Source organism: Colletotrichum navitas (assembly GCF_030913465.1).
Source record: "Colletotrichum navitas strain CBS 125086 chromosome Unknown LY79scaffold_24, whole genome shotgun sequence".
NCBI lineage: Eukaryota > Fungi > Ascomycota > Sordariomycetes > Glomerellales > Glomerellaceae > Colletotrichum > Colletotrichum navitas.
This window is the reverse complement of record NW_026850570.1, coordinates 435892-459925: the sequence shown is the minus strand read 5'-3', so window position 1 is coordinate 459925 and position 24034 is coordinate 435892. Positions and strand designations below refer to the sequence as shown.

At 57.1% G+C, this 24034-nt stretch overlaps 6 protein-coding genes across 6 annotated transcripts; 3 read left to right on the top strand and 3 right to left on the bottom strand.

Annotated features, from left to right (window-relative positions):
- Window positions 1-19: 19 nt before the first annotated feature.
- On the bottom strand, window positions 20-2317 carry LY79DRAFT_177730 (major facilitator superfamily transporter). The gene is made up of 4 exons (XM_060551274.1): window positions 1943-2317; window positions 1772-1828; window positions 1360-1660; window positions 20-1239 (listed from the first exon to the last, which is right to left on the bottom strand). The coding sequence occupies exons 1-4, from the start codon at window positions 2087-2089 to the stop codon at window positions 224-226; spliced, it is 1521 nt and encodes a 506-aa protein (XP_060414995.1). The 5' UTR covers window positions 2090-2317; the 3' UTR covers window positions 20-223.
- Window positions 2318-8581: 6264 nt separating this feature from the next.
- LY79DRAFT_589743 (major facilitator superfamily domain-containing protein) lies at window positions 8582-10709 on the top strand (the record flags this gene model as incomplete). Its single annotated transcript, XM_060561061.1, has 8 exons — window positions 8582-8787; window positions 8855-8970; window positions 9060-9239; window positions 9351-9427; window positions 9526-9641; window positions 9715-10277; window positions 10361-10449; window positions 10515-10709. The coding sequence occupies 8 exons, from the start codon at window positions 8582-8584 to the stop codon at window positions 10707-10709; spliced, it is 1542 nt and encodes a 513-aa protein (XP_060414994.1).
- A 265-nt stretch (window positions 10710-10974) lies between these two features.
- LY79DRAFT_514090 (retinol dehydrogenase 12) lies at window positions 10975-12059 on the bottom strand (the record flags this gene model as incomplete). The annotated part of the gene is made up of 2 exons (XM_060554560.1): window positions 10975-11092; window positions 11158-12059. 2 exons carry the CDS (start codon window positions 12057-12059, stop codon window positions 10975-10977), a joined length of 1020 nt encoding a protein of 339 aa, XP_060414993.1.
- A 1540-nt stretch (window positions 12060-13599) lies between these two features.
- Window positions 13600-14040, top strand: LY79DRAFT_513938 (cofilin/tropomyosin-type actin-binding protein; the record flags this gene model as incomplete). The annotated part of the gene is made up of 1 exon (XM_060554544.1): window positions 13600-14040. One exon carries the CDS (start codon window positions 13600-13602, stop codon window positions 14038-14040), a length of 441 nt encoding a protein of 146 aa, XP_060414992.1.
- Window positions 14041-16724: 2684 nt separating this feature from the next.
- Window positions 16725-19405, top strand: LY79DRAFT_489145 (uncharacterized protein; the record flags this gene model as incomplete). Its single annotated transcript, XM_060553309.1, has 4 exons — window positions 16725-17141; window positions 17201-18665; window positions 18732-18866; window positions 18903-19405. Coding segments are annotated over 4 exons (2520 nt in total), but the record flags the coding sequence as incomplete, so codon positions are not given.
- Window positions 19406-20316: 911 nt separating this feature from the next.
- Window positions 20317-21907, bottom strand: LY79DRAFT_514018 (ATPase; the record flags this gene model as incomplete). The annotated part of the gene is made up of 2 exons (XM_060554553.1): window positions 20317-20709; window positions 20768-21907. 2 exons carry the CDS (start codon window positions 21905-21907, stop codon window positions 20317-20319), a joined length of 1533 nt encoding a protein of 510 aa, XP_060414990.1.
- Between the last annotated feature and the right edge of the window lie 2127 nt (window positions 21908-24034).

Here is a 24034-nt window from a genome sequence, read left to right as displayed (position 1 = left end):
GCGGATCAAAAAGCAACAAGGGACGAAGTGTTATGTAACAATTGGCAAAAAAAAGATGACAAATGGTATCATTGACATCGCAAAGGCAAACAATGTACAGAAGCAGCGCTGTAAGAGCGCCATGTGATCCAGACATGCGTGTTCAGCCTTGGAACAGATTCCCGAGGACCCCCTCCCTTCCTTCGCCGCAAGTTTTACGCCTTGAAAACTTCCATCGGTCCGTTTAGAGAGTATACATGAAATCGGGGCGCTCGTCGCCGGCAACCCACCTCTGCTCGTCCGTCATGGCAGCCCACTTTGCATCCATCTTGCCGGCCCTGCGGTTCCTGTTGGCGATCCGGAGGGCGACGTGCATGAAGATGGAGCCGCCGAGCAGGAAGAGGGCCTGGTAGCCCAAGACAACGGCGTGGCCGGTGAAGTACCGGGGGGCCTGGCGCTTGAGGTAGATGTTGGAGGAGACGACGCCGTTGAGGTTGCCCCAGCCGACGACCATGCCGAGCACGAAGGCGCGCTTGAGGGAGCCCTCGGTGTTGTTGATGACCCAGGAGAGGGTGTTGGAGATGGTCGGGTAGATGCCGGCGGCGCCGAGGAAGGTGCCGGCGTACTGGATCTGCGGGTCGCTGGACGCGAGGAGCAGGACGAAGCCCACGATCCCGATGGTGACGGTGGCGACGTTGCAGTACCCGCGCCACCGGGTGCGGTCGGCAACGACGCCGACGGTGACGGTGAGGGCGGCGGCGACGGCGTAGGGCGGGACGGAGAGCAGCTGGGCCTTGGTGCCCTTGTGGCCCATGGCGCCCAGGATGGTGGGCAGAAAGAGGGAGAAGGCGTACAGGGGGACGAGGCAGCCCATGTAGATGACCATGTATCCGTACGTCTTCCAGTCCTTGAGGGCGGCGTAGATGTGGCGCTTGTCAAAGTCCTCGGCGGTGCGGCCCTGCTTGTCGGCGATGAGGCGGCGCTGCACGCGGATGCGCTCGTCCTCGGTGAGGAAGCGGGCGTTCTCGGGCCAGTCGAAGACCATCCACCAGCAGAAGACGCCGACGAAGACGGTGGCCAGGCCCTCGATGATGAAGATCCAAGCCCAGCCGGGCCTGCCGCCGACGGTGTCCATCTTGGCGATGGCGGCGGCCAGCAGACCGCCGAACGAGCCGGCCAGGGCGGCGGCGGAGAAGAAGACGGCGGAGCGGACACCGATCTCGGAGCCCTTGTACCAGCAGGAGAGGTAGTAGTTGACACCTGGGCGGGAGGAGTTTTGTTTAGCACGGAAAAAAAACGAAGAAAAAAATCAGGGAAAAAACCCCCCCCCCCCAAGAAAACGTGCGCGTCTCTTTTTTCTTCTTGCAAATCACGACATACCAGGGAAGAGTCCGGCCTCGGCAATGCCGAGGAACCAACGAGCGGCGAGCAGACCGGAGAAGTTGGAGCACAGGCCCATGAGGGTCATGATGATGCCCCAGCAGACGATGATGCCGGTAAAGAAGATGCGGGGCGTCAGGCGCTTGAGGAGGGCGTTGGTCGCGGGCTCGAAGACGGCGTAGCTGATGAAGAAGATGGTGAGGGACAGGTTGTAGTCGGAGCCCTCCATGTGGAGGTCGGCCTCCATGCCGGCGAGACGGGCATTGCCGATGTTGGTCCGGTCGAGGAACGAGAGGAGGTACTATGACTCGATGTTAGTATGCCGTCAGCCGTGATATGCGCGCGCGCGCGCGCGCGCAGCCGTCGGCGAGGGTTGAGATGCGCCCCCGCGCGGAGGTATCTTTTGTCTTACAAGAAGAGAAAGCCAAGGGACAAGCCAGAGGTCAACCTTCCACATGAGCTTCTTGTCCTGAACACAAAAAAAGCAAAAAACGTTAGCAAAAAGAGTGGTTTTCTTTGGAGTTTCATAGTGGTGATGAAGGGCCATAAGGGCTGCCCTCTTCTCATCGGGAGGCACACGTACGATGGCGGCACGCTCCTCCAGCGTCTTGCCGGCGTCTGGGTCGGGCAGGTCGGCGAGCATCTGGGCCTGCTCGAGCTGCGAGTCTATGGGCTTCTCATCCGCCAAACTCTCGTTGACCTCCTGGTCATGCTTCTCGTTGTGAACCATGGCTACGGTATTGGGATTCTGCTAGCGTACGGGCGCGTGGGTGGTATGCGAGTGCGGGCGCGGGCGCGGGCGCAAGAGGCGTTGCTTTCCCGGGATGTTTGTTGGAACAGAAAGTTTGCTTGTCTACCTGGACAGGAACTCTTCTGTCGTCTTCGAGAGGAGCTGGGGCCGGGAAGGGGGGAGGACAGGCGGACAAGCGCAGTTTTGGTGCGTCGTACCGGCGAATTGGTCGGTGTATCAAAGGTCGTCTATGACCAATGCCGGAAAAACCTAAAAAGAGGACACAATGGGGAGGGGCAGAGAGCACTTGAGATGCGGTGGCACAGCGCGTAGAGGGTGAGTGATGGAGAGAGTGAGGGAGGGAGGATGGCTCGGGGGAAGAGGCTGAGAGATCGAGAGAGGGCGCTCACTGCTCCGAACACGCTTCAAAGAGCTTGAATAGGAGAGTCCAAGGCCGATGTGGGATGAAACCTTGAGAGCGGCCCGTCTTGTTTATAAATCCGACGAAAAAAGTTGGGATATTGGCGGCCCGTCTCACTCAACATGGGAAGAATCTGCCATGTCCAGGGGGGGGGGCTTCGTCCATGGCCGCCGAGATGCTACCATCGATCCACTCACACTTGCACTTCGTAGCCATTGCAAACCTTGATTAGGAGGATAAGATTCGCTGGTTTTCTCCAACCCACGCGGGCTACAATGGAGACCGCTTCGGAACAGGTAGACATCACCGTGCGGGCTTCCGAAGGGAGGGGGCACGGGGTACATCGTGCTTGGCACCGGGACCCTTGCTACCAGCCATACTTCGACGACATGGAACAGCAATAATTGCCCTTCGTTTTGGGAGGGGTGGGGGGCAGAGTGGGAGGAGACTGACAGTCAGACAGGGTCTCATCCGCGTCTGCAAGGCCTGCAGGGCTTGCTCTGGCTTGTTTGGGTCATGGTGCGTAATAGTTGTGCATGATGCAGCCAGCTTGATGGCGGCGGGCACCTGGACTGCATCTTGAAAGGAGCAAATAACAGGGGGAGGTGCTCGAGGCAATACAATAATATGTGGCTGGCGGCGCCGGTCTCGAGGTCCATCAGTTCGTGGAGTTGCATCCAGAGCAGAATCAACCATTTCCATTCCCCGCATGACCAGACAGACATTACTGCTCTCACCCACCAATCCTCCCACGCATGCCCAGCTCTTGGCACATACCATGAGCCACCCCGGCACTAATTCGTTGCTTGCCATTGGGTGGAGGGGCAAGATGGCAACGTGAGAGCGAATACCGGGGCGACTGATGGGTTGACTGGGGGAGGGGCTTTGGAAGAGACTAGGGTAGAAGACGGGGGCTACACTGATTGTGGATGGAGGCGACAAGAGGGGGAGAAGAAGAGCCGGGGAGGAGACGGAGGGGCGGAGAAGACCGCGCAAGCCTACGCGAGAGAGAATAACAAGAAGAAGAAGAGGAAGAAGAAGAAGAAGAAGAAGAAGAAGAAAAGGCCGTCCGCTAAACCTCTGTTTGTGGCCCAGACTTGACGTACAAGTTTGTTTCATGACTCGTGTCGTGCATGTCTCAACCCTCTCTCTCGTCTGTTAACTCAGCCAGGAGAAGAGACAGACACACGCGCTTACGCTGGCGCTACCATAGTGAGTAAGTAAGTAAGCATAAACATCAACACTACGGCCGCGTCCTAGGTGTTAGCTAGCTGGCCAGCCGCCGCCCCACGGATCATCGCTCGATGGATGACCCGTTGGGCTGGATCTGTCTCCGGTGCAGTGCTCCCAATGCAAAGGAGGGATATACAATAGAAGGCCAAGCTCGAGAGGCGCGGAATGTTCCAATCTCGGAATCGCCCGTTGGCTCCTCGAGGATATGCGTACCCGGCTGGACTGAGCGCCGAGTTTTGGGTTCTAGCCACCCGCGCAACAAAGACAGATTCTGAGGACTCTCTCGTGCGGGTACAGCGCGGACAAGTTTCGAAAAGCTTCTTACCTACGTTTCCAACGCCAACTTCGCTCCCTCTCGTACTGATTGATACCCGATTCATCATCACAGCGTCATCCCCGGCCCCCCCGTCCCCCCCTCTCACGGCGCTCACCTCCGCTCGTTCGTTCTGAATCTGCGGCGGTGTCCAGGGCGGAATAAGCATAAGGACGGAAGACAGACTGTTCGGAGTGTGAGCGAGACGGAGTTGGCCTGTAAGGACAGGGATCCCACGCCACCTCCAACCGCCCGTCCAGACCAAGGCCACAGACACACCAAAGTGCCCCTCCACGGCCCCCCCCCTCTGTTTTGTCTCCTCTCCTCAGTCTTCTCCTCTTCTCCGTCCCCCGCAATCCTCTTTCTAGGCACTTCCCCGCACGACGAGCGAGCGTGGAGTCGAGAGGAGGAAGAGTTGGCGGTGGAGGCGGGCGGACTTCTCCCCGTTCTGGTGCGCCGCCCCCGTAGGAGCCGAGGCGGCCGCGGGCAACTGACCGGGGTTGACGCTTTTCGAAGTCGGCCTAGTTCGTGCTTGGCTCTGTCTTGGAACCGAAAGGGAGCTTGACGAAGAGACAAGTTGCCAACACGAGCCTTTCCCCCGACCGGGCGGAAGGTCAGTGGAGTGGCCGCCAGGCTCTTCGTTCGTCCGGCGCAATGTCGGGGAGAAGCCGCGGTTTCCCCTCGTCGGAAACATCACAAGAGGGACGACGAGATAAGCTTTGTCGCCATTGACAGTGTGGGCTCAACACGAGAACGTGGCTCTGGAACTAGTGCAGCCACCGTGGAACACGGGCTTTCTTCCAAGCTGTTCTCCGTTGCGCCCCTTTGGTTCTTTCGCCTGGGTCTCTTGGTCTCGTGGGGCAGGGAACCTTTGGATCGAGTCTGGATCGAGTCTGGATCGTGCTTTGTGAAAAATATCTTTTCTCCCGGACTTTGACGCCGGCATTAACCCATATCCTACCAGGAACGCAAAACCGGCAACTGGGAAACACCCGGTCACCACGTTTTTGAATCATTCAGTGTAAACCCCCGCCGGGGGGCAGTTGTTGCATGCATGCCATGCATGATCCCTTGCCCTGGCGACGGCTCAAGAAGGATTCTCGATGATCTACGGGGGGAGGGGGTTGCCACTTGAGAAACCGGTCATATTCCAAACGAATGGTTTTGTGCAGTCAGTTGAACCCCCCGGAAAGCTTCGATATCACCAAACCGACAGCCACTTGCCGTGCTTCCATCGTAATCCCCTAGCGCCGGCGTTGGCCGATGCGCCTCCTCTCCCAAGTCCCTCAGCGACGCAAGCCTCTCCCAGCCTGCCCCGAATCGCGCGACGGCTGCCATCCGCATGCGACGACGGGCCAATCAGGCTATTTGAGGCATCCCGGACGAGGCGAAACCCTATTTGAACGGCCCCGAGACAGGTGCGCTGTAAGCCGACCTTCGGGTGTGTGTATGTGTGTGTGTGTGTGTGTGTGTGTGTGTGTGTGTGTGTGTGTGTGTGTGTGTGTGTGTGGCAGCACGCCTCATGTTCGATCAGTCCATGTCATGTAGGGAAACGGAACAATGGTTTCACGGCGTCTGTCGACACTGAAAACGCGTTCCATCGGTGATTCTATCGGAACGAGCATCTGCTTCCATGCGGCGGTGCGTCAGCCTGTAACCCTGAAGGAGACAACTTCTGACACACATACACACACACACACACACACACACACCAATCTCATCACCGCAGGCCAAATCAAGTAAGCGGGATGTGAGAAGATGCCTGCGACATTCCGCGACACCCGGCGTTGACTGGTCGTGAGGGAACCCAAAGTCTATCCATCAAAGTCCGAGACCAGCACATGGCTCGCAGTGCAACCCGGCAATCACCTCCACGTTTGCCCGTCAACCGTCACTGAGGGGATTTCTGTCATTCCGTGCCTGTCATTGGGGGGTTCTATCCGCCGCCCAGGCTATGTCGCTTCATCTGCCAGCGTTCTCTCGTACGAAAAAGCGTGCGCATCAGCACCCCCTCCCGTCCTCGTCGAATCATCTTGTCCGCCGGTGCGGGATTCTTCCAATATATCATTTCTTCCATGCGGTCTTTTCATGAAAATACTGCCCGTTCTAGCAGGTAACACAAACTGAGGCGTGCATATCCATTTATGCCCCCCTGCCCCTCCCCCCCTGCCCCTCCCCCCCTGCTCCCGTATGCAAGCAGAGAGGCAAATGGGCCGGTTGTTTGTTACTCCTCCAAGGAAGAACCAACAGGTTCTCGCCGTGAGATTGGAGACATGACCGGCACTTCCGTGATTGGCATCTCTCAAGGTTCCGGCCGGGCCCGGTGTCTGCAGACCCCTCCCCCGACCCCCCGTCCCGGCCGTTGTCCCAACATTGGCAATATTGTGCGATGGTGCAGCACCGCAGAAAACGTGGTGTTTGCTTGTTTGGCATGCACACGCCTGCAGCCCCCGGTGCCTGCTGTGGCCCTCGTCTACTCTCTCCCCCCCCTTCACCGTTGTCTATCATCATCCGGCTGGTTAATACTTCACTTGAGGCGCAGAGAGGCGAAGATGCCTTGGAGCGAGATAGAACCCCGATGTCCCTGATGATGGGCCGAGCTTAATACAATGAACCACCACAGCGGCGGGAGCAAACATGAGAAAAGATCTGCCTGGAGGGAAATGCAGGCCAACAGGGCAGAGAGGGGGGGGGGGGGCTAGGGATTGACCCGAACGCTCGAATGCCTTCTTTGTTTGCTCGAGGATGACTTCTTTCGTACGCCAAGTATATCGGGACAGGAAAGGCCCGAATCCCAAACCCAAGGGTCTGTAGCTCGGGAGGGGGCGGCGGCGGCGATGCAGGAACGGCAACGTGGAAATTAATCAAGGGTGAAGCTCCTTTCCCGTCGTTCCGCGGTCTATTTCAGGCAAGCAAACAGTACGGATAGTATTCAATATCCACTCGGTACTTCCCTTACTTAGACCAACTGTTGGCACCTTTCGTCTCCCACGCCGTTGGATGCCCTTCCTCCGTGGTCCACCAAGTGGCACAACCCTTTTGCCGTAACTATCGACGAGTGGTGAGAGGCTCGCCCTCGCCATGCGGGGGGGTTGTCTCCGAGTCCCTTGTCCTAATATTCGAACCGAGGTCTCGAGAGCCAAATGACAATACCAAGGCCCACAGCTCCAGTCGACATGCTAGCCGCCGTCAACGGGCGCCGTAGATTAAACTATGCGGCATGCAGGGGAAGATAATTCCAGAAGCGAAATATCCACACATTGCCAAGGAAGCCGTGCTGGAAGAAAAGAAGAAAAAGAAGAAGAATGCCATGCAGCGATATTCGTAGGCTTGGGGATTATATCTCAGCATACAGCGCCGAGGCGGCATCGGGCTATGTCGTCTACGCGCCAGAAAGAACAGTCCGTCGTTCCCACACACATACGCCCGGCTAATGCGTCTGAGCTCTGCTCTGGAGAAGATTCCCTTTCGCACCTGCGACGCTGGAAGGGCAACAGTCGAGCTCCCGAGAACTAACCACCACGCGACAGGTCTAGCTAGCCCCTATCGTCCCCCTTTGTTCCTGGGCTGGCCAAGTATTAATGAGTGACATTGGGTGACCGCGAGATATATTGACGGGTATGACGTGGTGGTCCAGCATGCAACAACGATCACATATTATGAAGGACGACGCTGCGTAAGCTGCGATGGCAAAATCCAAGCGCAGCGCCGGGACATTTTGCCCTTTGTAGAGCCACGTCACATCAGCCTTACATGTGCATCAGAAGCAAACAGCACCTGCTGAGCCCGGCATCGTTGAGTCATATCGTCTCTTTGAAACACCACATGGAGGCTTTTGGAGCTGGGCTTTCGGACTGGCCCGGCTGTACACAAGTCGACCGATCAGCGGCGACCTGGCATCGCAGCTCGAGCAAGAAGTGACTCGAAAGCTCAGACGAGGGTTGTTGTATAGGTTTGGCCGGAGATAAGAAGACCAACAAAAAGTACGGATTGGCCAGGTCGTTCCGGACTAGCCAGCTCGACCCAGTCATAACCCGAACCCTGCTTCGCATGACGGTCTGCCATCCCGTTTCCAAGGCCGTCGTCCCGGAAATGCCCCGGGTACAACACCTCTCCGATCACGGTCTCGATCCACTTGCCAATTCCCGTGAGGTGCGTCTCTGCTTATCGCCTGGGATCCAGTCGAGCTCATGCGGTTTGCCTCCCACCCATCAAGGAAAACGGGACGGCCCATCTCGGATAGCCGTTACCGGAGACCTCTACCCATTAAGTCTTTCTTTCTTTCCGAACCGGCAACGAATGTGTTTCGCCGACTTTCTGGGTCTGTGTGAATAGAGGGAGGACCCGTCTTATCTCGGCAAGTTTCTCTTATAGACCGACGAGCGTGGGGGTGACGCGGCTCGCGGACTGGATGTTTAAGTATTCCATTCTTTTCTCATTCTTAATCTCGCCCTCCCCTCCCTCTACCACTGAAGTCGAAAAAAAGTTTTAGCCTCCAATGGTGCCTCGACATCTGACCCCGTCAATGGCCGAACCCAAGCCCGAAATCCAGTACGCCGGAGCCGGAGCCGGCGACCCCCAGGTGCCGGCATCCGCTCCCGCTCCCGGCCCGGAACCTCTCACCACCCCGGTCGGGGACGCCGCCGCCGTCGAGCCTTACAGCGTCTTCACGCGCACCGAGAAGTGGTTCATCGTCGGCATGGTCGCCGTCGCGGGTTTCTACAGGCACGCGTCCACCGCCCTTCGTCCAGTCTCCCCCCCACCCTCTGTCCTCTACTCGCTAACACGCCAGACGCAGCCCGCTGCCGGCCAACATCTACCTCCCCGCCATCCCGAAGCTCTCCGAGGCCTTTGGCCGCTCGGTCGATGACCTCAACCTGACCGTGACGGCTTTCCTCGCGATGCAGGGCCTGTGTGAGTGTCGAACCAAAAACAACATGGCGAGAACGCATCTTGGTGATGTGACCATGCCCGCTGACAATAAGTTTCCCCCTTTTGGATAGCCCCGATGCTCTGGGCCCCCCTGTCCGATCGCCATGGAAGGCGGCCCGTTTTCCTGGTATGCCTGGCCGTGCTGATCGGGGCCTGCGTCGGCATTGCCGTCATCCCCACCGACGCCTTCTGGCTCCTGATCGTCCTCCGCTGCCTGCAGGCGGCAGGTTGTGCCAGCACGATCGCGCTGGGTAAGGGCTCACACACACACACACACACACACACACACACACACACATGCCCCGTCACCGGAGTCATACGCAATACGCATGTCAAACCAACAGCGCTGACACGGAAGACAGGCGCCGGCGTCATTGGCGATATCTCGACACCCGAGGAGAGGGGTGGCTTCTTTGGCATGTTCAATGTCGGCCCGATGGTGAGCTCCCCCCTTCCCCCTCTCGCACTCGCATCTTCTTTCGCCTGATGGATAAGACTGCGGTCACTGTGGGGGAACTGGCTGACATAGTCCAACAGTTCTCACCGTGTATAGCCCCCGCCGTCGGCGGCGCGCTGGCCGATAAGCTCGGGTGGCGGTCCATCTTCTGGCTCCTCGTCATCATGGCCGTCTGCTGCCTCCTCTTCATCCTCCTGTACGTCTGTCCCAAACGCACCCCCCCCCCGGGTCTCGCGTGCGGTACGTTCGTCCTCTTACCGCTGCATCAGGTTCCTCCCCGAGACCCTCCGAAGCCTTGTCGGCAACGGCAGCGTCTCCCCGGGCGGCGTGTACATGCCCCTCGTCCCCGTCGTCGGCCGGTCCCGGCGCAGAGACCGAACGCCGGCCCGCTCGAAAGCAGCCGGCGCCGCCAGGCCTTCCGCCAACCCTTTCGTCATCCTGGTGTACCCGGACGTCGCCATCACGCTGGTCTTCACGGGGGTCGTGTACGCCGTCAACAACACTGTCGTCACGACCGTCGCGTCCTCCTTCGCCAGGGTCTACCCCTGGCTGTCCGAGACGGCGCTCGGCCTGTGCTACCTGCCCACGGGGCTCGGCATGGTCGTCGGTGGCACGCTGACCGGCAAGGTCCTCGACTGGGAATACGCGCGCATCAAGAGGCGGGTCGAGGCCTCGGGCGGCGACGGCAGCGGTGTCCTCTTCCCAAAGGAGTACGCCCGCCTAAGGACAATGCCGGTCCTCCTCCTGCTCTTCTCCGGAGCCGTCGTCGCTTGGGGCTTCTGCGTCGACAGGGGCGTGCACATTGCCGTCCCGTTGGTGCTCCAAGTCGTGTGTAAGTATCCAATCCCCCCTCCCCGAAAGTAGTGACGAGTATAGTATCGGGCCCGGAACGGGACAGCTGACCCCGGGTCTCAGTGGGATACACCTCCATAGCCATTCTCAACACGACCATGACGTTGATGATTGACATTTTGCAGACGAGAAGCTCTGCAGCGACGGCGTGTGTAAGTCCAAAGAATTCTCTTCGCGCACTGGCTTAGAATCGCACGTTCTGATCGTCCCGTTGTAGACCAACCTCGTGAGGTGTCTGCTTGCGGCGCTGTTGGTAGGTTTGATTGACAAGATGACCTCGGCTCTACGCATAAGCTGGTCGTATGTCCTGCTGGGCGGAGTCTGCGCCCTCCTACTACCGCTCATGTATATCGAGATGAAGTTCGGACCAAAGTGGAGGCTGGAGCGGGATCTGAAATCTGTGGATGAGTGAGCACCTACACTTTCAACCTTGCCTGAATAAAGCGAAATTGCAACGCTTTCGTTGATAAAACTGTGTTAGCTACAGAACATTCGGCCGTTTCATCAAGTGCTCCATCCTGTTTCCCTCCCTCTTGAAATATTGGTATAATGCCGCCAAAACAATCCTCATGAACAAACACGCATACGCAAACAACTCCCTTTACCGATACACAGCGTTGCTCCATCTTGGTCCGCATTGATTCGGAGTCTCGCGAACACCATGTCGGGCGTGGTCCCTACGAAGCCTTTTCGACTGCAGCAAACGCCTCTGCGAAACCAGGCTCCTTCCTGGTCTCGGCCCATATCCTCTCCTTGAGCCCAGTTCCCTCAGAGGTGTACATGACCGACGGCCACCTGCCCACCCGTTAGCATCCGAAACGACAGCCTTTCATAATTCACACAAAGACGACAAGACTTACGGCTTGATCACACCGTCCGACGTGAAGCTTCCATGACTTTCTTTGCCCTTGACGATGGCGGCGTCGAGGTAGCTCCGGGCGCCCACCTCGACGCTGCGCCCCAGCGTCCTCTTGACCAGGCCCGTGAAGAAGCTCTCGCTTGCGGGCTTGACAATGCTGGTGCCGCCCGTGAGACCGGAGCTGGACAGGTTGACGATTACCTCGTTGGGGTCGAGAAAGGTGGCGAGCTTGGCGACGAAGAGCTGGCCGAGGAACTTGGACTGTTGGTAGTTCTTATCCGACTCCCAGAGCCTCTGGCTGTCGGCGGGCTTGAACATGGACCCCGTCACCATGTCCTCCTCGGGGGTGTGCCAGTAGGACAAGTCGGAGCTGACGAGGACTAGACGCGCGGGCTCACCCTTGGGCCGCTTCTCCTTCATGGCGGGCAGCAGGAGGAGGGCGAGCAGGACGGTCGACAGGTAGTTGACCTGCAACATCAGCTCATGGCCCTCACGGGCGCGGATGTACGACTGGGCGACGACGGCGGCGTTGAGGATGACGATGTCGATGCGCGAGAGTTCCTTTTTGCAGCGGGCGGCGAAGTCCCGCACACTCTCGTACGACTCCATCTCGAGGTGCCAGACCTGGATCTGGGCCATGGGGAACTCCCTACGCAGGCCCTCGGCAAGGGCCTCGCCCTTTGCCGTGTTCCGGACGCCCATAATGAGGCGGCCGAGCGAGCGCTCCAGGAATTGGCGGCTGGCTTCCAGTCCGAGGCCACTGCTGGCGCCGGTCATGATGAGAGTGCAGTCGGAGAGATCGAACTCCTCCGGGATCTCGGCCGGGGTGACGACAGCCTGGCGGTAGAGAAACGAGAGCGGGTTAGCTTCCCAGACGGCCTGGCTGGCCAGATCGTTTGACATGTCGGGCGATTGCAATAGGATTCACACACAACAGCTACTCTGGCTACTTTGGGTGGGATTGATCCTAGAGATGCCGTATAACGACGGGGCACCGTTGACGGATGATATAGTCGTCCAATTAGTCGGGCAAAAATGTGGAGATGGAAACATCAAACGGCGATCGTCAAGTTGCCCAGGCCCCTGGTCGCAACATTCTGTTTGTATGTAAGGCTGGAGGGGGAAGCAGGGGCGGGGGGGCGATCCGGCAGTTTTGATGTCATGAGGCGGGCAAAAGTGTCGCAGAAACATTTGACTTTGGACCGGGATTCCCCCACGGGGGGCGCTGTGTGCATCGAGGACCGAGCGGCCGAGGTTGAGACGCACCAGTGCCTCCGGGCGGACCGGGGGGGAAGGACGACAATATTGTCGGCCTTGGGATTAGACGCTCAGGTTATCGAGTGCTGCCGACGAGTGCAACGCCGAGCGCGGCGCACATCACATCGCATCGCATCGCATCGCATCGCGACAATGTGTTGGACTTGGCACATCAGGAGGTGTTTCGTCAAAAAGACGGACCACATATGGCATCAAGGGGGGTTTGTTGGTAGGGGTCCACGACGATCAGTGTGAGAGGTCTAAGAAAAGAAGCAGATGTGTTAGTCAGCATTCGATGGTTGGGAGGAACATATTATATTTAGCACAGCACACGGGAGGATGGACGAACCTACCGTACCTAAGAGTTGAGTAGAGTAGGGATGGGATGGAATGGGATGGAATGGGATACTGTTGGCATTGGCAGAGACGATTGATCATCCAGCCACTCTCTGCATCGCTCGAGGGAGTGACGTTTTCTGTCGGGTGTTGTTGTTTCAATGGGTGTGATGCGACGAGTCAGTCAGGGCGTTGAGGTAAACGTATAGATAGATGGAGTAGGGAGAAAGGGAGAGAAACGGAGAGAGAGAGAGAGAGAGAGAGAGGAGCACACACCGGTGTCACACCTTGTCTACACCGAGGGTGATGCTCGGTGAGAAGGGGCCAGAATCCCGAGGTGAAGACCTGCTGAGTCAGTTTCACATGCTGAGTCAGCTGGAGAGGGGCACTAGGCGACCTATTAGCGACATTCAATGGTGTACAGGTACTGCAACGTGTTTTTTAGGTGGAGGGGTACCTGAATAGGTGGGGGTCGCGAGACGGGCGAGTCGAGACTCGACTTCGTTTCGCCTTTTCTGTCGAGACAGAAAGAAAGACAGACAGACAGACAGACGCTCGCTCTCCCTTTTTTCCATACCACACCACTCACCGAGGATACACCACCATCGATTCCGGCCTCGGTTCCCTCTCTTCGCCTCTCTTCCGGCCGAAACGCTCCCTGCACCGACAAGAGGGAGACTCCGACCCTTCCGTCCCTCTCCGTCCCTCTCTCTCTCTCTCCCCTCGCGCATATACTCGCCGCTCTTTGTCTCCACTCACGAGAGGACCCCTCCCCCTCTCGCTGTCCCGTCCCGAACTCCCGGCCCTCCACCGCCGCTACCACGCCCGTACACATATCCAGGCACACACAATGTCCGGCCTCGACGCGCCCGAGATCGCCGCGGCTTACGACGCCGTCCGCTCCGACAAGGACGAGACCAACTGGCTCCTCATCTCGTACGCCAGCGCCGTCGGCAACAAGCTGACCCTCACCAAGACGGGCACCGGCGGCCTCGCCGAGCTGGCCAAGGAGCTCGACGACTCACAGGTCCAGTACGCCTACGTGCGCGTCGAATACGCCAACGACGCCGAGAGCAAGCGCGTCAAGTTCGCCTTCGTCATCTGGATCGGCGAGTCCACAAAGATCATGCGCAAGGCCCGCGTCAGCATCGAGAGCAGCGAGGTCAAGAGGGTTCTGCCCCACCACAGCATCACCGTCAACGCCAGCGACAAGGCCGACCTCGACGAGGACGACATCGTCAAGCGGTTACGCAAGGCCGGCGGCGCCGACTACAACGGCGGCCGCGGTTAGACGGCCCGCCCGGGTCCTGCCGTCCGTCCTTCCGTCACCGCCTCCCGACGTTGCACAATTGGGCAAACCACGGGAGAGAGACATATAAATAAATGAATCAAAGCAAAAAAGAGAGGGAGAAAGCAGGAACAGACGGCGGTGAGCTTACAATTCGTTGTAGCACGGCGGCATTCGAGCAACGAGCTCTTATCACGGCATCTGGCCGGCCAGAGGCGCTTGGGGGGGAGCGAAACATGCATACACCTTTTTATAAATACAGCATACATTTTGGATCAATATATTCGCGCCCGTCTTGGGCACTTGGCGCAAGCTGAGCTCACCGAGGCAGCCTATCATACAGGCGTCTGTCCGCTTCAATCGCACCGAGGCTTCTGCGAAGCACTCTTTCTTGATTCGTCCATACAATGTCGGTTGTACGGCGGCGGTTCATCTGTACTCAAGAAGATCATTGCATCTCATAGGGTAGGTTGAGAGGAGCATTATTTCTTCTAAAAGTAAGGATATCGTCACTTGTGTTTTGCTAAACATTCCAAAAAGCCGGTCCTTGAAAAATGGCCACATAAGACTAGACAACAGATATTCCGGACAGCAACGATGCGTACAAGTTCTCAAGGCAGATACAACCATGAGTAACAATTCCTTCATGCTTTCAAGGGCCATTGATCACTCCGCCCTGTTGATGCTGATGCACACAGTCCCAACGAACTCGTCACCACGTAGGCCTTTCCACTACGCCGTATCATCCAGAGAAGTCAACCCATACAGCAAAACGTTCAACCAGAGGGTCCCCTATCACAAGGCTGTGAGCCAATTGTACAGTACACCGCAAGTGTTAGCTGGCAACGTGTGTAAGATTGTTCATCTACAGAGAAGAAGGGCAATTTCAATCGTTACAGATGATTTCACCCTGTATCATAGACCCGACCTGACGCTTCATCCGTTCTCCATGCATGTGCAGCAAACTCCCCCGAGTGGAGAATTCCCTTGGAAGCCTACGATAGTATGTGTCTCTGTTAAACGCCATGGTTTCTGCGATACCCCCGATGTTTCCCTCCCGGAAGACTTGAAACCCGGTTTGTCCCTTCGCCCCGTCACCACCGAGTAGTTCCTTGCCTCATGACCGACCATCACTTCGCTTTTCCCTCACATGCTTGCCTGAAGTTTCCCACCGTCAAGCAAGGGGATGAAGAAAACAAAGAAACCTGTTGACCGCCGCCCATCGCTTAAGCTGGTTGATTACATTCATCACTCCTCTCTCCATTGTCTCAGGGGAATATGATGTTTGCTCCCACCCTCCTTCTCGCTGCCTTTCTCTTCATCAGCACTGGCATCGTCCATGTCTGCGATGATTTATTACTCGCGTTTCACCACCAACCTTCTTCAGGTTCTGGCTCCTGCGCCCCTCCACTCTTGTCTTACTCCGCCGTATATCGCCAGACTCCCACATCCCATAAATTGTCTACACGAGACCAGAGCAAGCGTCGAGATGGGCACCCGCACGCCTTCGTTGAAGGCCTTGCTCCGCGGTGTACTCCGTCTCATCGTCTTCGCCTACTTGATCGAGACCAGCCAGGCTCGACGTAGAGGTGACCGTCCACCGTAGACATGATTCGGTTTAGCCATCTGACTGTTTGCATCTCATCCCAGATCCCAAGAAGCGAGACGAAAGGTCTCAAGCTCTGAGTCCTCCCGTCGCCACCGACTGGACAACACTCTCGCTTTCAGCCTCCGAACCTAGAGGAGGACGGGTCGTCACCAGCATCATCACCACCCATATCCTCGTCACCCTGTCATACGATGCCTCAGAACTCCCTTCTTCTCTTACGCACCAGCCTGTGACTTCTTCTACCTTGCATAGCTTCACCACGACCAGAGACCCTGCGAATAGTCACAAACAGTCCTGGAACACGACTAATATCAACACTGTCGGTTCTTCCAGCCTTATAAAACAGAGCGCCTCCATCGGCGACTCTGCTAGCACAACCCGCATCTTTAATGGAACTACCACAGCCATCAATAATGGGGTCTCGACTACCGCCTCGAACGGGAACAGTTCCACGTTGCCCCACGCTTACACTTCCACTTTTCCCGGAGGGAACACCACCGTTGCGGCACCCATCATCCCGGTCTTCCCGGGCAGCTCATCTTTCACCTCACTCCAGGCAAACAGGTCGACTGGGGTATGGAGCACCTCCCTCAGTGTCACCAACGGGGGCGCTCCCTCTTCGTCTCCTCTCAACTCTACGCAGGGAGGCCTGTCAAAGAGCGGAGAGAATGAGTCCTTCACTTCCGCCATGCAGGCATCTTTGTCCGAAGGTGGTACAGCCCAGACCTCTCGTGTCACCACAACCCCTGGTCAAGCCGCAACCTCAAGCGCCAATTCTCAGGCAGTCGGACTCCCCTCTGGCAGCACCCAAGTGACGGGAAAGGACTCGTTCTTTTCTTCCGCCACCGCTGAAGATTCGACCATTGCCGACCTGCCTCCCACATCTGTCTCCGGTTCTCATGGTACTGATCACGATGTGCGAACCCCGTCCATGTCCCTTTCCATGTCTGGCGGAGCAAGTACCCATGCGCCACCAACGACTACCACTGGCGAAGGTCGACAGTCGTCCAAGTCTTCCGAGGGTTCAGAAGTCCACGAAGGCAAGTCAACAAAGACCCCGGAAGACAACGACGAGAAGAAGTCAACCACGGCCTCTCCTGGTAGCACACGGATCAGTGGTGCAACGTCGAGCAGCACAGCCTCACCTACTGGACAGTCTGTGACTCCGACATCGACTGCTGGGCCCGGAAGCAGTCATTCAAGCGGCCCTATCTCTACGGCCTTGTCCACCTCGTCCGATACCATAGAGTATGCCACCGTTCTCATGCTCGCCACATCAAAACCCCCCGAAGGTATCGACTCCAAGACCACCGTCACCTGGACTTCCACCGAGGTCACCAAGACAACGACCCGCGATGGCATCGCCTGGCCCACAATCTTTCCTGCGTGGTCCTGCGGCGGCGGGCAGCTGCTCTGCGCGCCCAAGTGTCTAATCCCCTTCCTCTCCTGCGGCGGCCTGAACCTCCCAGGGCCTCGTGGGTTTCCCTGGGCCAAGGTATACTTTACTTTCCAGAAGATGCCCTCGGACCGCTTCAGACTAACGCGGCCGTACAGCCTCCAACACACAACCCAAGGGGTAAGCCTCGCAAGGTCAGGCCTGATGACCCTACCGACCCCGAGGAGCCGAAAGACGAACCTGAGGAGAGCCCAACGTCCGCGACTTCATCGGAGGCCTCCTGCACCGCGACCACAACCGTCTCGCCCAACTGTAACCAGCACTGCTTCGTCAGGCCCGTGACAACTTCCGGGTCGACGACAAGCTTCACCACCACCTGCAACACGGCCACCTGCAAGCCGACCGTCGTCTGCAGCAAGACCCTCGACACGACGACGACGACGACGACCTTCACCACGCACTCGGCCACGCCGACCCCGGCGGAGCACTTCTGCGGCGACCGAGAATCGCCGTGCCTGAACTGCGCAGCCAAACCGGGAGGCAAAGGCCTCGTCGCCCGCCAGCACGGCTTCATCCCCTGGAACCCCGCCCCGGACCCCGGCCTCCTCGACGGGCCCAGAGGCCTCACGCGCCCCGACGACTGGCCCGAGGGCCCCCAGAACTGGTGGGACCGCATGTGGAGGTACGTCTACCACTACTGTGACGGCCTCACGGCGCCGCGCCTCACCCTGGACGGCGAGCGCCTCGAGATGGGCTACTCGACCATGCACGCCGACGTCTTCGGGGACCGGCCGCTCGCCGGCGCCACCGGGCCCTTTTGGGGCTGCAGCGGCGTCATCATCGTCACCAAAAGGGGCATCTACACGAGCCACGTGTGGGAGATACCCAACTTCCACAAGGGCACCCACAAGCCCACGGCCTTCGACTGGGACGCCGAGTTCGACGAGGGCATCCTGCAGTTCCTCAAGCGAGGGTCCGGCGACCGCATCGGCGGCTACAAGGGCATCGAGCAGCTGCGGCGCGAGACCGACATCTTTGACAACGTCGCCGAGGACACGCTGGCCGTCATCCTCCACGTGCCCTCCTCCATGGCCTTCACGGGCACCTCCCAGATCCCCCCCAACTACGGCGACTTCGACCCCAGGCACGCCCGGCTCGTGGGCCGGTGGGTCGACTTCATCGCCGACGACCTCGGCTTCCCGCGGGACAAGATCCGGAAGAACATCTACGTCAAGGGGCCCTCGTACTGGCCGGCCTACGCCCAGGAGAGGAACCCCCTGAGCCCCATGGACATGTACTCGCCGCCCTACGGCCTCCTGCACTGGCAGTACCACCCGGCCCACGTCGTCTCGACGACGGCCGACGGCGCCGAGGTCCGCAAGCCCACGATCCGCGTCTGGTACGAGAAGTTCCTGGTCTTTGAGGAGTCTTGGTGTCCCCCGGGTGCCGTGGCGGCTCGGGACAACGAGCACGCCGGATCGTGCCCGATGCCTTCTGCCCCGGGGCAGTCCTCACCCGCGGCTTCGGGTGGTTCGGTCGCCGCTTCAGGATCCGTTTCTGCGCCCGCTTCGAGATCTGTTTCTGCGTCCGCTTCGGCTTCCATCCCCACCTCCGCCTCCAGTGGTCGAGGGCCGGCTTCTGCTTCTGCGGAGAGTCGCCCAGGGTCTTCATCTACCCCATCTCGTGCAGGTGCCCCTGGGACCAGAGCCGCGAGCAACGGTGCCTCCATGAGTGCATCCCCGAGTACATCTTCGATCCGTTCATCTACCTCATCTTCCCTGCAGGCAAAGACATCTTCGCCCAAGCCCAAGGTCACAGTCTGGCGTACGGTCACTCCTATCGTAACAATCACTCCTAAAGTAACAATCACTCCTAGAGTAACAGTCACCAGCCGGACCAAGCCCACCTCGACCGCACCAGCAGATGACCCTGAATTCGAGCCAGGCATCCCGGATATACCCAGAATCGTATTCGCTAGGAGGTCCAACCCCCTCCCCGGCTCCGACCCCGGCCACGCCCCTTCAAGGCGTCTTGTTCAAATTTCCCAGCAAATGGCCTTCGGCGGCGACAAGGCCCACCACACAGCCGTCGTCACCGTCTACGACATTTCCGGGAACAGCGAGACGATCCTCGTCAGCGAGCGCGACAGCAAGAATGGAGGGCCTGTCGACCTGCCCCGCGTTTTGACGGTTGAGGACCGGTACGGCGGCAGGCTCGACGTCAAGTTCATGAGGGAGATGCACCAGATCGAGCTTGAATCTAATAGACGAGGTAGTACCGAGAGGTGGACGCTGACGAGCATCAAGGACGAGAAGAACCCGGACAAGGCTTATTGCGAAGTCCGCGGTGTCACTGCAGGCGAGGTAAGACCCCGTTTGGGTCTTCATGCACCCATAAATCCACATTGAGACGTATACCTGACATTGGTGTTTCTTAGGGCCTTCTAAAGCGGTCTGTAGACTGCTTTTACAACACCTGAGCGGTTGGCGCGCATATCGAGGCAGCATGCAGTTGCAGACAAGCACATGTCTGTTCTTGAGAGGGGGGGGCATGATAATGAGGGCATCTCAAACGAACTAGAACGAGTAACTGGCAGGGAAAGAGGTTACACGAGCTTGGCTTGGCTATTTTTGGATCCATTGAAAGTCTGATGCGGTGAACCATTGGTTGTTGTACATGGCTCATGCAGTGTGCCTTTGTTTGCTGACCACACATGTACATGCATGTATTGATTTCATCAACCATATATAGTATCGGGAGACAGAAATGCAGCGACGAATTGAGTGTCTCATGTTCCACAACTTGAAGCCTCAATGTCGCTTCCCGGTCTTGTACCACCCCCAAGAGGAGTGCGTTATGTGCATCCCAAAGACCTTGGTCACTTTCATAGGTAGTTCTTCAATACTTTTGTAGCAGGGCAGCTCTGTGAGCATGACCCGTGAGCCATAGCATAGATCCTGGGGTTCGACGGTCTCTACAAACTGGTCAAGTGTCCGCCTCACCTGACTTATCAACTGGCAATCGTTATTGCTTTATCATGCATAGAGAGCTCTTTGTTCACCGCCACCGGTTTGATTAAAAAGCACTTTGTTTCAAAGAGGTGCAGTAACAAATGCCTCGTCTAGCAATCTAACCATATTTATATGTTGGCATTCCTAAGTGTGCCATTGCCTCTTGTAACCCATTATGATACTATCATACAATCAACTCAAGTCATGCTACCCCATGCACCCAATGAATCTTCGACGATGCAATGCAGACAGTGTGTATACATCTAGTTCTCCTCCTCCATGCCGTCTCGGAGAATCTCAATCTGCTTCTTGATCTCCACCCACAACACCAGCTTCTTCAAGTCCTCGTCGTCGGAAGCGTCGACCACCCCGAGCCAGTCGTCCTCGAGCTGCTCCGTGAGGGCCTGAATACTGTCGCGCCTGCCCTGCTGCATCGAACGGCGCGCGATGGCCAGCAGGGCGGCGACGAAGGCCTCCTGGATGTAGGCGAAGCTGAACTTGTCCGTGATCTTGGCGATGGCCTCGCACAGCTTGTCGGGGAAGACGATTTCCTCGTTGGCCTGGAGCTTCTTCTGCCAGAAGTGACAGTAGGCGATGCGCTGCTCGAGGTTCGGGTCCGGGAACAAGTACTTGCGGTCGAATCGAGATGGGCGTTTCTACCACGTGTTAGTAAAGGTGCTTTTCTTCAACGGCCGTCCGCCGGATTGTACTCACGGAAATGCCGGGGTCGAGGCGGTCCAGATGGTTCGTGCTGCCAATGATGAAGATGCCGTCGTTGGACTTGAGACCGTCCATCTCGTTGAGGAAGTAGCTCCTGACGTTCTCGGACACGATCGTATCAAGGTCCTCGAAGACAAGGTAGCAAGGCGCGTACTCGCGCGCCTTGCCGAAGACCTGCTTGATGGAGTACTCGGGCCCCATGAATGAGACGAGCGTCCGCACGTACAGCGTAGGGATGTTTATCTGGTGGAGCATGTTCATGGTGGCCTTGATTGAGATGGTCTTGCCGTTGCCTGGGGGTCCGTAGTAGATCAGGCCGCGCTTCCAAGGCACCTTGAGGTTCTGGTAGGTGTCCCTGGAATGGAAGAATGAGAGGTGGTCGTCGATGACGGCCTTCTTCATGTCTTCGTCGAGGATAACGCTATCCCAAGAGGCATTTCGGAAGCTCTCAAAGAGCTCGCGGCTCTTTTGCCAGTAGCCCTCGTCAAAAACCCAGACCTCGTCATGAAGATCACTGCTCCACTTGCCGGCGGCGAGGACAAGCTGGTCAATATGATAGGTCTCGGGGGCCAGGATATAGTAGTTCTTGATCGAGTAAGGGACCGTTCCGTCGCGGCCATCAATCAGATACACAATGAACTCATGGCCCTGCCACTTGTATAGGTACTTGCCAAACTTAGTTGTGTTGGCTAGGCCACCCTGCTCTCCGTCGAGACGCCGGGCTGGAGCTAGGTAGATGAGCCATTCGATCGATGAGGGGAGGTTGGTGCCTTTGTCCTCGATGAGCTCGCAGCTAGCGTGGCCGGCTTGAGCAAATCCAAGCAGGTTACAATCGTTGAAGCCAGCGGCCTCGGGCACAACGACGAGCTCGAGATGGGGGTATTGCTCCTTGAGAGCTTTGGACACTAAAGCATCGGTGTTGACGCGCTTCGCGCTCGAGTGCTTAAAGTACTCCTTCGTAACACTGTCGCCGTTGCCCGGCTCGGAATCTCGAGTCGTCGTGCGGGGAGCGTTAGAGCTCGTGTGGGGATGGATGCGGCGGGACAAGCGCTCAAAGGCGGTCGGCCCGAGAACAAACTCCGGGCACCCGTCAGGGCTCCAGATGTCGTGCGGAGGCAAGGGTAGAGGAGGCATCTTGGCTTCTGCTTATAAGACCCGAGGTGTCTCTTGGTGTCGACCCTTGATGATATGGGGTGAGATGAGATGAAGTCAAGTGGGCAACAGAGCTAGGATAAGCTGAGATGCGGGGAAGGCGATCGCGCCTCAGGTTATGGGTGGTAACTGAGCTTACCTGACTGCCTGGCTTCGCACAGAGTGACGCTTATAGGTTTCAGCTAGTGCCTAAAGATCGACGTATACATATATGGTATGGTGAAGCGAAAGGATACGAGAGGCTGGGGGAAGCGAGAGCTGTGCCGTTGTCCCTGTGCAGCGATGACGTTGTGCCATTCGTCAATCCTCGGGACGAAGAGCTAGGGGTAGCTGCTGCGCCACCACATGTCTTCGTCAGCCAGGGTGTCCTGGGCGTCAAGGGGTCTCACAACCATTTTGGCGCAGAGAGCCGGCCGATGGGCCGATAGGCAATCAGACTTATCGGATGCTATGTATCAGGCTATGCATCCTTCTCTTACCTGAGTTGGTTTTGACGCAACTCAGAGTGCCCTACATAAACCAAAGATAGTATGGTGAAAGAAAATGGGGGGTGGAATAAGAGGCGCCGTAACATGCCGCAAGGCTCTGTTGTATTGTATTGATTCGAAGCAGTTTGTAATTAGTAGTTTAGTAGTTCATTTCGTCAAAGGTTAGATACATATCAGACGTTTGGGAAATGGAGTGGTCGTCGTCGTCGTCGATCGGCACAGTCGTTGGAGTCGAAGCATACGCCCATTGAAACACTCGTAGACCCGTATCTACAGGTTGATAGGCCAATCATTGTTTCGATGACATACCGCAAAGTTTGGGGCATCTCATTGCATGAAAGCACGTGTGTAAAAACGGATATTGATACGAGGATTGTTGCCATCCTGTATCATAATAAGGTTGGTTCTAAGACGACATTTTGAATGCCGGAGGTAGTCGTCAGTCGACAGTATTTCTACCCTGTCAGCCTGTTCGTTCAATTACACAATTGTCAGCGGATCCCATCGCCGTCATCTATGATGCCTACTACACGGACCATCAGTCTGATAGGAGAGCGACGACAATGGAGAAGTACTTGGGTCCAGTTGCTAGGCGACCCTGTATATGTCAGAGAGACCGGTAGTATCGTCCAACCTGTCGTTGGCTTCAATTGAGAGACTACAGAGACAGTATTTTGATATCAGGCGTCTTTCGCCGAGGAGTTCTCTACGTCTGTAGAATCCTGTTCCAAATTCAAGAGCTCCCTTGGATAGATGCAAGTAAAATCGCCGTCTTCTTCCCTCATCGTATGCTCGCATTCTAATAGATCACTACCAGCTACCAAGTTGAAGCTAATGGGGAGGGAGGGCAACTGTAAGGTCAATTCTCTGTTTACCAACCCCCCCCAAGAATTAAGGTTCATCACATCCCAAAACTAGCTTTTACCGGTTGCCACTCATCGGCTCTAGTGGTGGCACTAGGGATTGGCGGGGCAATGCTGGCGTCCGTAATCGCGAGATGACAGTGACATACCTATTGTCCACATGTCTGCGTCGGCTAAGTATCCATTGCAGGTGGCTTCAACAAACACAACCTCGATGCAGAAGGATCAATGCAGCCGTTGCGCCGGTCTTCAATACAAAATAGCCGAAAAGTAATCATGGGGATGCCACAAAATGAGTGCGTGTTGGATCACAGCTCTCGATGGAAGTATTAATGGTTCAGACTCCCTTATCACCTGCGAAAAGAGAGAAGAAAAAAAGACGAAGAAAAAAACCGTATCAAAACGGCAAAAATCTCATCGCTTGAACGTCTTTTGTCTGCTCGCAAGCGAGGCAGAGGCACGCGCCGGAGACTGTGTACCAAGAAAAGTAATCATTCGGATGCCACAAAATGAGTGCGTGTTGGATCACCCCCGAAATAAGTACACGGAATACCTAAACATCGAGGTCTGGGTGGCCCGGAACCTTTGCGATTGTAACCCAAGGCGCACTGTCGAGTTTCACTGCAGGGATCATAAGCATGAGCGGGCCGTTGGTGTGAGACAACGCATGCTCGAACATACGTATATCCAGTCTAAGTGGTCGGCGCTATTTGGGAATATTCACCGGCTTCTGCCGATCTATGCGTAGTAGATCTATA